Consider the following 14,387-nt stretch of genomic DNA (forward strand, 5'->3'; position numbering starts at 1 on the left):
ATTCATTCATTCATCTTCTACCGCTTATCCGAACTACCTCGGGTCACGGGGAGCCTGTGCCTAACTCAGGCAACATCGGGCATCAAGGCAGGATAAATCCTGGATGGAGTGCCAACCCATCGCAGGGCACACAGACTCTCAACTGCAGTGATTTGCTTTTCATATTTTATTACTCTATGTTTGACTACCAAATGGCACATTTAAATGTGTTTGCCCTGTCGGCTTGAATTTTCATGTTCAGTCATCTATGGCCTCTCCCTGTCAAGCACAGTGACACTAGTTTATCAAGGGCAACTCTGAGCTCATGTTTGCAGATGAGAACAGACAGCACTTTCAGCATCGTCTGGAACCTAACATGTACAGTAGAGAGTTTCAAATTCTGTACTATAGTTTTATGAGAGCTATTTTTATATCAAGGATACAAAGGAATATTTGTACTGTATGACCTTTCACTGTTATAGAGAAACATTAATAATATTAACTGTGATAGGAACTAGTGAATTTTCTAGAACAAATAACATGAAAATACATATCACATAATAACTCATGGCAGTTCATTAATATTGGTATTGGTGTCAAATCTCTTGTTTATAGGGTTATAATGTCTATCAAGCAGTTGAACAGGAAAAAACCTTAGCCACGCCCACTTTTGCCAATATACCACTGCACCAAAAAGAAAATATATGGGTAACATGATTAGGTGATACTTTCAGTGTACAGTCTTTTTATTTTATTTTTATTTATAAATTCTTGGTATCAGGCTTCTTGTCTCTGCAACCTATTGTACATTGTTCAAGACAGACATAGTACAGCACACAACGCAATAGTAGTGCATAGTAGGTTTCTCATCTCAGCCAAGTATTCCTATTCAGTGTTTTGGTAATCAGTCCTAATCAGTCCTATTACATCAGTGTTTTCATTACTCTCTGTTAGACAAGGCTTATACAATTCAAAGTCTTGCACTAAGGCTAAACCTGCTGGAATATACACTCATCAGTGAGATATATACAACAGTGACACCCTTGGAGTAATTTTGAGGTCCAGCCTAATAGCTATTTTTGAAAAATCAGACTGCTATCACAATAGTTAGAAGTTAGAAATCTGGCACAACAAGGAGAGAAAAAATGAGTTTTTGTGATAAAGAAGCTGAAATCAAATCTGGATTTAGTTGATCCTACAGCTAATAATTCATGAAAGAATCATTTAGTTTATGCAATTATAACAAAATGAATGATACAAAGGATAAAGTTTAAATGTTAATAAACGTTTAAAGATTATCTGGTATATACCTGCTCTCTATTGCATGTACAGTGTACATGCCTAAAAATTCCTGAATAGCACAAAAATAACCAAATCACTAAATGTTGAATTAGTATCCATTCTCCCTGATGAGTCAGAAGGGGTGGAGTTTCCACAAAGTGAGTACAAATTTGGATGCGTTGTTCCTGTATTTCAAAATAGAAGAGTCTCCTACACCTTTCTAAGAAGCTCACTTTGGAACTGCAGTTTTAAACAAAGATGACAACACATTCAAAGAGAGGCATACCTGTAAGCTCGGTAAGTATTTATGGGCTATAACTAAGTTAAACTACAACCAGCTATCATTTTTGTATACTGTAAATTAATTTGAATAAAATTGTATAGTCACAGGTAACTTTATATGGCTAGAACTTTAGCACTGTCTCATAAAGTTAAATAAATAACACATTATTGATAAATAAGTGAAATTAAACTAAATTGTTTGACTTGAATAACTGCTGCATACCTAGTATGTATATCTAGTTACAGTGTAGTTTCTCGGGAACTAATTACCATATGCCTCAATAACTTTCACTTTTATTTCTTCCTTACTATCCCCAGACAGTATGATTGTTTTAGGCAGGAATGGGCCTGTTCTTTTTAAGCTTTTAAAGCCAACCAACGAATCCATTTCCTTAATCCTACACTTAACTGGTGCTACAGATACCTAAAACTGTAAAGTGTTGTCCTGTCAGTTACAAAAGTTTGCAGAAGAGGGCATACAAGTGTTTTTGGGTAACTGTTTCAATACAATTCATATGTATTTTACTGTGTGCTGAGCAACATCATGCCCAATATGCACAAAAAACACCATCCCAATTTTCAGAAAGAAACAGATCCCTTAATACATTTATGCTCAACACGGCTACAATTCAGGATCAGGCTATAATTCAGAATCCTAAAACTTGAACAGACAAGTTTTTGGAATCTTAAAGAACTCTTCCAACCTGTCTTCCTTTAACCTATGATCAACTCTCCTACAAAACAGGTAGTGGGTGAGATTCATAAGAAAAAACGAGAAGCAACATGCTTTTATCATCATTTTATTAAACTTTTTTCATTTAGCTTGTATGTTCTACTCAAAACACTGAGAATTTGCAAAAGTTATAGAGCTATATATAAATGAAATAAATCTTCAAAGGTTAATGAGGTTAAGGTACAGTACTTGATTATCATATTCTTTTCCTCCTAAAGGTAAGTCCACAGTATCTGCACACAAACTCTACTAGCCACACCTGGCCCTTCAGTGCAGTAGCAGAATTGATTGGTGAGTCAAAATTACTTTTATAATCTTTTATTGTTTTCTGTACCACTTTGCATAAACAATTGAAATCTTTCACATTCTAGATTATAGGCAGTATTTTGGCTGCTTACGTTTTAGATATTAACCCTTAGGAATCCCACACCTCCCACTTACAGCCCTGACCCATCTGGACACCAGGAGGTCAAATTACTTGAAAAAAGTTCTAGATTAAAATTCAGATTTTAACACTATAATTCCCTTCTGTATACACTATACTTGTTTTGAAACTGTCACTCACAGCTCACATTTATAAAACACATTTTAAGGCATGTTGCAAGTAGGTATGCTCAGTTTCCTTTGTGTTTGTCTTTTTATTTTCCAATGTGATGTCTTACCATTGTTTATTCTGTTTTTTCTTTTTAAAATTCTTGACTCACTCGCTGTTTTTTCTTGCCACAAATTCTCTTCTGATGTGACTTCTAAGACTGCCTTCTACAAGGAAAAGCTGGAAACTGCTGCTTATGATCTTCATAATCTTGACAACATCTTTTCTTTTCTACTTACCCCCCAGCTTTCATGCACCAACCTTTCTTACTGCTAAATCTTCAAGACCTTCACTTCTACCCCAACTCGTATTCTGTAGTATTCCCCTTCTATTTCACATGCACATTTTACTAAGCTAGCAACAGAATAGATCCTGCAAGTAATCTTGTCATGCAATTATACTACCTGTCCACCTGTCAATAATCAACATTTCCTCTCATATTGATCCTCAAAAATATCAGAAAAATGTGTCCATTTCTATCTACACTGGCCACTAAGATACTGTGCTTGTTCAGACAACTTTCTGCCTGTAAGTATGCCTCTGAGAGCCATTTAATCTGCAACTAATCCTAAATGCAGCTGCATGACTTTTTCCCACACCAACCCATTGCTACACTCCCTCTAGTGGCTTCGTGTAACTGACTACATCTGAAATTAAACAATGATAATTGCCTAAAAGCAACAAATGGACCTGTACCCACTTACCTCAAAGCACTTATCACACCCCACATTTCAACATGCTTCCTCTAATTTTAGTACTGCTCGACTGTTTCCACCATCTCTCAGGGTACAAGGTATGCCTTCAGACTCTGTTCTGTTATATAGGTGGTGAAATGAACTCCCCTAAATGTTTAAACAGCTGAGTCACTGGTTCTCTTCAAATGATGTCTAAAGTCTTACCTTTTCCTGAGGTATTTAAACACTGGTTAATAGTGTCTGCCAAAAAATGTCATCTTGCCTGCTCTTTAAAAGTTGATCATCTGACCAGTACCTGTTTTACTTTTTGAGAAAAGTAAAGTGGAAAGTGGGCAGGGAATGGGACCATTTTGTTTCATCCTTGCCTGACTCTTGGTTATTGATTTTGCTGACCCTTTGAACAGCTCCTTATTGATTGCCTGACCTGTGCATGTTTACCTTTTTGAGATTATGTTTAGGATTAGTCTGCTTCAAAAAAAACTACAAGTAAACCTGCACTTGCACCCTCCTGTGTATAGCACATAAAATTTTTATTTTTATTTAACCCTGACCCGCTAAAAATGGGAAAATGGGGAGATAATCCTTCAAGCTTTGTATTCTGAAAAATTAAGCTTGTTTTTAGTTAAAGCATTAACTACATTTGTCTACTGTAGATCTTTCTTAAAGTAAACAAATTTAGCTTACTACCTAAAATAGTCTACCACCTCACAGCATCATTATCCTGAGTGCAAGTGTATTAGTGTATTAGGGTGTAATCTTAGTCCCACATCAAAATATTGTCCTGAACAGAATAAAGAATTACCTTAAGTTTTAAAGCTGTCTAAAAATGTAATTAACATTAGATAATATTTGAATTTCCTCCTTTTTTCTATTGACAGACAATGCTTATGACCCAGATGTCAATGCAAAACAGCTTTGGATTACAAAAAGTGTGTTCAAACACCAGGACTGCCTCATCTTTTTGGATAATGGAAATGGCATGGACTATGACAAGATGCACAAAATGCTCAGGTGTGTTTGTCTATGAAGCTTGTGATTGTTTGTCAGATGGCAATTATATTCTATATATTTTTAATTTATTTAATTTTGAGTCAAAACTAACTGTGTAAACAGTATTCAATTCCTCATTTTACTAACAGAGCTGTCTCTCTCTCTCTTTCTCTCAGTTTTGGCTTCAGTGATAAGCAGCAGTTAAAAAAACATGTTCCAGTTGGTCTTTACGGTAACGGTTTTAAGTCCGGCTCCATGCGCTTGGGAAAGGATGCCATTGTTTTCTCAAAGAAAGCCAACACCATGTGTGTGGGTCTGCTGTCACAGACTTACCTCGAGAGGACAGGAGCACAGAATGTCCACGTTCCTATTGTCTTGTTCACATACAATGGACAGACAGATATCCTTTACCTAGTAACAGAGTGATAGATGGATCAATTTTATAGGAATGGTGTACAGAAATATTGAATATAAAATTGAATATAAAATATGAAAAATTCACCATTTTTCTCAGAAAAATATATTTCTAAAGGTGCTGTTGACATGAACACAAAACAAATATGTTTGGAAATTAAGTGATGTGTAATAAAATGGAATGACACAGGGAAAAAGTACTGAACACGCTTACTGAAATTAAATACTGTACATTGTACAAAAGCCTTTGATAGTAATGACAGCTTCAAGATGCCTCCTGTATGGAGAAACTAGTCACATGCATTGCTCATGTGTGATTTTGGTCCATTCCTTCAACAGTCTTCATACTGTATCTTTAGGGTTCCGTGGGCCTCTCAAGTTTCCATGGCTGTCTGTTTCTGATCATTGGCTGAAATGTCCACCCTTGTTTCATCTTCATCATCCTCGTACCTGGCAGCAGATTTGTATCAAGAATGTCTTGGTACATTTTTCTATTCATACTTCCTTCAATTAAATGAAGTTTGCCAGTTCCATGTGCTGAAAACAGCCCCACACCATGATGTTCCCACCTCCAAACTTCACTGTTGGTATGGTGTTTTTATGGTTATGTGCAGTGCAGTTTGTTCTCCAAATATGGAGTGTAATATGGCATCCAAAGAGTTAAATTTTGGTCTCACCTGACCAGACTATATTCCCAGTATTTCACAGCCTTGTCTAAATGTTGTGCAGAAATCCTTAAACGAGCCTTAACATGCTTTTTTCAGCAATGGTGTCTTGCATGGTAAGCATGCATACAGGCCATGGCAGTTGATTATCTATTTTTTTTTTTTTTTAAACAACTGTACCTGATAATGCCAGGTCTTTCTGAAGATCTCAACAAGTGGTCAAGGCTCTTGGGAAACTCCTCTGATAATTCTTTTCACTCCTCTGTAAGAAATCTTGAGATGAGCACCTGGTCGTGGCCAGTTCATGGTGAAATGATGTTCTTTCCACTTCTGGATTATGGCACCAACAGTGTTTACTGGAACATTCAAAAGTTTATAAAACCTTCTGTAACCAATGCCATCAAAATATTTTGAAAGAGCTCTTTGTTTTACCCATCATGAGATGTTTCTTGTGTGACACATTTTTTCATAGGCCATCAGTTGGAATTGAACCAGCTGATATTAATTTCCACTGACAAATGGGCAGGATTGCCTTCTTGTTACTAAAAGATTTCAGCTTTTGTCTTGGCTTTCCATGCATTTTGCACCTCCCTTTCTTGATGTATTCAATACTTTTTCCATGTCATACCATTTTATTACATACAGTATGACTTAATTTCTGAACTTATTTTTTTTTTTTTGTATGGACTACTTGGGTTTTTATCGACATCTGGTGAAATTGTCAACAGCACCTTTAGAAATATATTTACTGAGAAAAATGGTGACGTGTTCAATGCTTATTTTACCTCACTGTATATAGTAAAATTAATATAAATTAATTCATTAATAGTTATGAGAGAGAAATGTGCTGAAAATGCTGGGCCTGCCAATAGGATGGGAGTTTAAGAGGCCAGAGATAGAAAGGTAAATAAATACTTCATAAATGTATAAATGGACCTTTGCTCCATAACCTCACTGCTCACTCAGTGCTGCACCAGAGCATGCAGAGAGTCTTCGAGATATCCTGGCACATTCTTTGTTTAACACTGAGGAAGAACTGTTTTCTCAGTTCAAAGTCATTGAAAGTCTTGCAAAACTAAGTGGAACCTGCATCATAATCTGGAACCTACGCAGGTGAGTTTTATTTGCCTTAATATATATTTATATGAGAACTCTGTGTAGGTTAAGGATGTGGATACTGGAATTACATTTTACTGTAAGAGAGAAGTGTAATATAAATATAAACTATTATTATTGTAATATTGTAATGTAGTCAATGATATGAATGTGACATGTCACTTGAAATTTACTACCCTGCTCTAAATTTACTATTACTACCTTATTTACTAAAATGCTGAAGACTACGAAAAATATTATTAGTTGTATGAAATTACACCATCATTTTTTACCTGTTTTTAACCTCCAATTATTAAACCGCAGAAAATCTTCAGGAGAATTAGAATTTGATTTCTTGAAGGACCCCAAAGACATCCGGATCCTTGATGATGTGTACAAGAACTTCAGGGAGACAAACAAGCGTCAGAATCAGGAGAGCATGTCAGTGCCTGAGAGTGTTTATTCACTACGGGTGAGAATTAATCAGCAAATATTATATGAATGTTGACTTGTCTGAGTTTACTTGTCATTTCACGTGAAAGGGGTCATTTTACAAAACAGGGTTTCAGATAATATATTAGAAATAATATATCTGGCTGGACACGTGGATTTAAGTGTGAGTTGTTTATTTACAATCCAAAACATGAGGCAAATTGTTATTAAACTGAGGTTCAACATCAGAAAAACAATGAAGGAAAATCAATATCAAAGTGAAATGAGAAATCTGAATTCTAAACAATGACCAAATGCACATAAAATATATACAAAATGTCAAAAAGAGTAACGGAAGCAGTCTAGTACACAGTAGATGTAAAACATCCACTTATCCCTGTTTAAATGGGAGGTTTTTGTGTTTAGTAAAAGTGGGGATCAATTACATACTGTGTACACTCATTTATAATGAGGTATGCAGTTGTGCTCAGAATGAACCAATGACATTCACTATCATATTCATTATCAAACTGTCCCTCTATAATAGTTAAGAGACCAACAGTAACATTAAAGGAGCTACAAGAACACCTGGTCACTAACTGTATGAGATAACAATCTCATATATTTTTCATTTCTCTGGGCTTTGAGGTAGGGTAGCTAAATAGAAGAAAAAAATATCCAAGGTTAATATCAAATTTAAAAGATTATGACAAATTTGCAAAGAAAAAAAAATCGACTCTCATAAAATGTCCATATTATGTTTTTGCTATCTTGGCATAAGCTGTTTTGCACATTTCAGTCAATTGCTGTTTTGCACAACTAACGTACCTCATATAACTGCTGCTACTATATTATACAGTACATACTCTGGTCGGCGCTGCTTTTGTGTATTGTCTTGTAGAGTTTTGTATTGTTTGTTTGCACTGTCTTTTGTCTTGCACTGTTTGCACCAGGTTGCACAGATGCACTTTATGTGGCTAGGACTAACTTACTAAGTCCTTAGCTCTTTCTTTGTTCCATGTAGCACCATGGTCCTGGAGAAACGTTGTCTCGTTTCATTTTGTACTTCATTAGCTATATTAGCTATGGTTGAAATGAAAATAATAGTTTCTTGACTTCCTGACTTGACTTACTGTATGCAACCTGGTAACCATTTTATTTCCCTTAAACATTTATATTCCGTTTTCAACTGCATATTGTTTCAACATTACTTTTTAACAGGTGTGTAAACACCTTTTATATACACGGTATATGGTAGTGATACAAATGCGAGATTCGATATGCAGGTGAGTGAGAATGTGCTAAAAGATTTGAAATGAGTTTTTTCAGCAACTACTCCTCTTATCTGCAGGTGCAGTTTCAAGATGAAGTTTAACCACTGATCAATGTAAAGTCAAATCAGTTTGATGTTTGTTTTTCTCTTGATCCAGGCATACTGTAGTATCCTGTACCTGAGACCAAGAATGGAGATTATCCTTCAAGGGCAAAAGGTGGAAGCTCAGTCTATCACAACAACTCTAGCAAGGCCTTGTACGGACACATACAAACCTGAATGTCTTGTATCCTTCTACCAAATATTAAAGCACCAGAATGTAAACATATAACTACTGATGTACTAGAAAAAGTTATTAAATGATTCAAATATTTTAAAGGTCATGATACTTAATTTTTTTTGTCAGAAAAAGGCAATAAAAATCACATTTGGCTACAACAAAAAGAGCATGGAGAACTACGGATTGATGATGTACAACAAAAATCGGCTCATTAAAGCCTACGTGCATGTTGCCTGCCAGCGGAAGGTGAGAATCATCCAGTTTGTTTAATGCTTAGTGCTTTATATCTCTTCAAACAAATCTAGAATAAACAGATTAACAGAGATGGAATGATGATATAAAGAACTACACTGGGGTCCAAAGTCTGACCATATTAAATATTTATTTATTTATTTATTTAAAATTGTGGATTGCGAGAATCAAAGGAAAGACAAGACAGTATGTCGAGGTACGAGACTGTAGCAGTGAGTGAAGCATGAGGCAGAGATGGAGGTAGCAGAGCTCTTTCATTAAAGCTCTTTCATTAAAACAACACTGTCATTAAAGCAAAAATAGGTGACATTCCAAATACAAAGAAATTAAATTTTACTTTTCATTCAAGCTGTTGTCAATAATTTGCAATGAAAATTGTTGTTTTAAATTAGAAAAGAATTATTATTTAGATGACAGTAAATACAGAGCTACATACTGTACAGTTGTAAGGCAAAAGTTTGAGCACGCCTGGCATAACTTGTGTATTTGTTGAATTATTTACTGAAAGGAAGTAAACTATTTTTAAAAAGCTATATTTAGCAATTGTTAACATTCCCTAAGTAACACAATTAAATGCACGTAGCCCAATATGCAAAACTATGTACACTAAGCAGCCATACCTTTAAAACCACCTAATAGCCTAATAATGTTTAGGTCCCCCTTGTGCTATCAAAGCATTTCTGACCCATAAATGCATTGACACATCAAGGCCTCAGAAGATATGTTGTGGTATCTGGCCCCAAGATGTTAGAAGCAGATTCTTTAAATTCTTTAAACTCCTTGTTATGTCCTCAAACCATTCCTGAACTATTTTTGCCACTTAGAAGGGAGCATTATTTCTTGAACATTTCCATTGATAATCATCATTTACTTCAGCTGTCAAAGTCTTTCAAAGTCAGTTTTAAAAGTCATCAGTGTATTTCAGGGGTTTTCCACATAGAAGAGAATACATGAATAGATTAGATTTCAGGTGTCATTTTATGAAGTAAACAAAAAAATTCTTCTTTTATTTATGATATTTATAATGTTTATGTTCTGTTACCAGGGCAACCACACTGGACAAGGAGTTATCGGGGTTATAGAGTGTAATCACCTCATACCAACTCACAATAAGCAGGACTTTGATGATACTCAAGAGTACAGGTGTGTTTGAGTACAGTATAGTATACAATATGAGTATCACATGCTATTTTAGAAAGTTTTTTTTAACATTGATGTAGGTAAATATGCAATATTGTGTTTGTGCAGGAACACCATGAAGAATCTAAATATTAAGCTTGAACAATATTGGAAGAACGTCAATTATAGTCATCAAGCCTTTAAGCCTGTTGATAATACTGAGTAAGTTTTGAAATGCACTTTCTTTTCAACATTTCCAATAATTATCACTGATATGTACGTCCAAATTGGTTGGAAGTTTAAGGAATTACATCACATTTTGTATGTTGCTTCCTCACATTTTTTCGATCAGAAATACTCACCTTGCTACTCACTTTCAACTGAGTTGCTACTCACCTGTTCCAGGGCCTGATGTGTTTTATTCCAAATTTGCATATGGAATCTGTCATTAACTATCAATATGAAGTCTAATGAGCTGGCACTGCCAGTGAATTAAGCAATTATGCTAAAATATCAAAACAATCCATCAGATAAATAGCAAAAGGTGAATTGTGGGCAAACTATTTGGTTCTTTCTTAAAATAGGCAATAAACTAGTGAGTTCAGAAACACCAAAAGGCCTGGACAAACATAGAAAACACATGGTGGATGACAGAAGGATCTTTTCCCTAATGAAAGTAATAAGATGTAAGACATTCGTAAGCCTCAAAAACAGGAAAACCATATTAGTTTGCCAAAATACATCATTAAATATCATATTTTCCTGTCCATAGGCACAACATCATGTGGGCAGATGAAACAACGGGGTAGATGCATGGCACTCATTCTCTAGGCATGCATGGCTGCCAATGAACTAGTTCCTTTGTGTTTAAGGTATTTATGTCACGGTATAAGAGAACATAGTGAACCAGACTCATTCACAGGATGAAAGCAATCCTTGGTTTATGAAGTATATGAAGACGTGACAAAATACAACATGAATTGAGAAAAACAAACAGTAAATCAAAATGCGAGCACTTTAATATAATTTAATAGCATAACTAGAACAAGAACATGATCATAATTACACATTACATAGAAAAAAAAAACTCGAACATGACTGTACACAACAGCAGGCATGGTGAGCAGGTTATGAGCGATGACTTGACACAAGAGGAAGGGTATAAATAGCAAACCACATTAGGAGTAAATCAAGAACAGGTGAAGACATAAGAGACATGATCACATGACCTTCACAATGAACAGCAATACACCCGCCAGTGTCCCCTAATACTCGGGCAGGAAATTGTCCCAGTCTCTGACAATTTACATGTCTGTAATTAATTTTTTTTCTCAGAAGTCGCACAGATGCAGCTCAGGCAATTTGCCCCAGGCTCTTGCCTGATGTTTCTGATGAGGAACAACTTGGATGCCTGACAACACACAAAGGGCAGTGAGCAACAAATCCTTTCATTTGTAATAAATCCTTTCATTTCACAATAATTTGGCATTAATGATATATAATTAATACCTGAATGATTTATTTTCACCTTTAGAAAGAAGAGAACCCTGGTCCAGTGTCAAGATAAAACAGAGAAGAAAAAATCCAAGCAAATCGATTTTGACAACAACATACCAGGGACATCAACATCCACAGCCTCATCTGCCATGTTTAGCCATGATAGCAGTGATAAAATAGTAGGAAGAAAAAACATTAAAACACAAGCCAGCTCTGAACACCAACAGAACTTTGAAGTTCAGCTTCTTCAGGCCAAGCAGGAGATAAATCAGCTCCAAGTTAAGGTAAGAGATCAATACACAGAACAAAAAGGACAAATGCAACATATGTAAACAAATTAAAACATAATAGATTGCAGTAATAGTTCAGTGAGTTTGTTTCATGCCAAGTTACTGCAATTAAATCTTGTCCTTTTCTTTTTTTGTACAAAATTCTTACATAGGTTAACAGTCTAGAAGATGAGAAGTCTGCTTTGGCAAGCTGCTGTGAGAGCCTGAGGAATGACCGGTAAGATCTCCATTATGCAGATCAACACAATACCAATAAAATCTGTATTATATTTTTATATGATGATATAATAATATAGTTTATATAGTATTGTGCAGTTTATTTAACAACATAATATAGTGTATGGTAGTTGACAAGGAAGCCATAGTCTGTTCCTGCACTGCAATATGATAACTCATATGAGATATTCTTCTTTGAAGCCTCAGGTTAAGAGAACTCAGACAAAGTGTGGCATCTCTCCTGTTCAGCTTTGTCCCTGAAGTAATTCTTAAGAGGTTGGACTACGATTGTGAAGCTGTTGATGAAATTCTTACTCAAGTTATAAATAAGATCTCCCCGACAGAGGCAGACTCTAAATAAAAACCCATATGAGGATGGGTTCCCCTTTGAGTCTGGTTCCTCTCAAGGTCTCTTCCTTCCATTCTAGGGAGTTTTTCCTTGCTACTGCTGACTGAGTCACCTCAGACTTGCTCATTGGGGATAAATACATACACATTTAAATATATCTAATATTGATCTTGAATTGTGTTTTCTACTAATCTTTATATTAACCTTTAACGAAACCATTAACACAAAGATTTTTAATACAGTATGCCTGACTCTTATTCTGTTTAAATGTTTTTGAAAAAAGACATTAACTTTTTATTGTTTCCAGTGTATTTTTAAAATAAAATTGAAAAAGACGGGTTTAAGCAGCTACTGCCTCAGTTCCCTTTGCTTTTAACTTTTTGCACATAGAGTTAATTGCTTTTATATCACTATATAAGCATGTGTAAACCCATGTTTTTAAATGGCAAAATATTCAGCTCATGTGTAGTCTTAAAATCTTACATTTTCTTTCTATTTACATTTTCTTAGTTCTGTGCTTAAAATGAACAATATCATACTTCAATGCTAGGCCAAAAATGAGTAAAACATGGAAGCTATATCATTGGCCTGATTTACTAAACTACATGATAATATACACAAATAAATAATGTTGAGCAGCTAGTAGGCAGGTTGTAGATTATTTATAAACCTAAACATTGTATATTACAAGATAAAGGAGAACATATAACATATAACTGAGACTTTTTGTGTTTTAGATCATTCAAATATCAATAAACCATTTCTCACTCAAAATAGGTAATTTATTACTAATTTAGTTTAGATTTTTTTGTTTTGCTTTCTTTGTATTTCTTTGCTATCTTTGTTTCTGTGTATTTGTGTTTGAAATGCAATAAAACACATAACATATTCTGTTGCATGTGAAGGTTTTTTTTTTGTTAGGATCAAGATGAAGCTGGTAATATGTGAAGTGGTTTTGCTCAACAGAGTACAGTCTGACTTTTTAAATAGAACACTGAGGGCAGAATTCATCCATTTTAGTAACGGATGTGAGCTTGTGATAATTGTGCTGAAATCCAATCTGTGTGATGCCATTTGTTAAACATTTGAAAGTAACTTGGTATATGCCTGCTGTCTATAGCATGTACAGTGTACCTGCCTTAAGAGTCCTGAAACGTATAGGACTAAACAAAGTATTACAACCTCTGGAACAAGTTTTCTTTCACTTACTTTTACTTTAGAAGGGTTCCAGCCAAATGGTTTCAACCTCACATAAAGTGAATATGCTTTACTTCTTTTCAAGTTTCTCAAATATTTTGTTGTCTATTCCTGTATCTAATTAACTGCTTTTTTTTTTTAAATATATAATCTAAAATATTTAATCCAGATTTTCAAATCAAATTGAATTCAAACTGTTAAAATTTATTGGTCATACACAATATGACATGGAGTGAAATGCTTGTTTTTGACTGTCCAGATCATAAAAATAAACAAATAGCAAAATAATAAAAGTAATTGTAAAAAAAAAATTCCAATTAGACTAATCACAATAAAAATAGCATTTAAAAATAATGAGGAAAAAACAACCAAACAATAAAACAAAAGTCATTTCAAATTTCATATTTATATATATGAAATGAATATATATTATATATATTATATATAATTATATATATATATATGAATATAGATCAGTGATGGTATTTTGATGAATGTTATGTTTAAGTAGCAATATGAACTCTGAAGAACCTGTGAACCAGACATTAGAAACTACATCCTGAGGTAAAATATGTAGTAGTCATAGATCTGATTGAAGGCTACAATAAATTCAAATCTACACAAACTGGCAGATAACACTGTATGCAACAAATAAATGAAAAAAAAACAACACAAAAACAATCCAATCACTGAATGAGGAATTAGCATGTTCTGTAGCAAGTCATAAGGGGAGGAGTTTCACCAAAGCCCGTATAA

The 14,387-nt window shown here is 34.6% G+C and overlaps 1 protein-coding gene across 2 annotated transcripts; it reads left to right on the plus strand.

Moving 5' to 3' along the window:
* The first annotated feature begins 1,410 nt into the window (after positions 1 to 1,410).
* Positions 1,411 to 13,149, plus strand: LOC132849979 (MORC family CW-type zinc finger protein 3-like). 2 transcript variants are annotated; one of them, XM_060876031.1, is made up of 14 exons: positions 1,411 to 1,557; positions 2,494 to 2,566; positions 4,441 to 4,573; positions 4,729 to 4,952; positions 6,594 to 6,744; positions 7,051 to 7,198; positions 8,589 to 8,717; positions 8,838 to 8,957; positions 10,009 to 10,106; positions 10,212 to 10,304; positions 11,418 to 11,513; positions 11,617 to 11,863; positions 12,022 to 12,086; positions 12,287 to 13,149. In XM_060876031.1, exons 1-14 carry the CDS (start codon positions 1,519 to 1,521, stop codon positions 12,444 to 12,446), a joined length of 1,776 nt encoding a protein of 591 aa, XP_060732014.1. In that variant the 5' UTR covers positions 1,411 to 1,518; the 3' UTR covers positions 12,447 to 13,149. The 2 variants fall into 2 exon arrangements, with proteins under 2 accessions (XP_060732014.1, XP_060732015.1); XM_060876032.1 differs by having other exon boundaries at positions 11,418 to 11,510.
* The last annotated feature ends 1,238 nt before the right edge of the window (positions 13,150 to 14,387 follow it).

The sequence above is a fragment of the Tachysurus vachellii genome, chromosome 8 (genome assembly GCF_030014155.1).
Source record: "Tachysurus vachellii isolate PV-2020 chromosome 8, HZAU_Pvac_v1, whole genome shotgun sequence".
Classification (NCBI taxonomy): Eukaryota; Metazoa; Chordata; class Actinopteri; order Siluriformes; family Bagridae; genus Tachysurus; species Tachysurus vachellii.

Bases quoted from the DNA above. Each gene is read 5' to 3' on its own strand.
- LOC132849979 (XM_060876031.1), top strand. From the start codon at position 1,519: ATGACAACACATTCAAAGAGAGGCATACCTGTAAGCTCG. The intron at 7,199-8,588 runs GTGAGAATTAAT...CTCTTGATCCAG, and splicing joins AGAGTGTTTATTCACTACGG to GCATACTGTAGTATCCTGTA. The intron at 11,514-11,616 runs GTGAGCAACAAA...TTTCACCTTTAG, and splicing joins CTGACAACACACAAAGGGCA to AAAGAAGAGAACCCTGGTCC.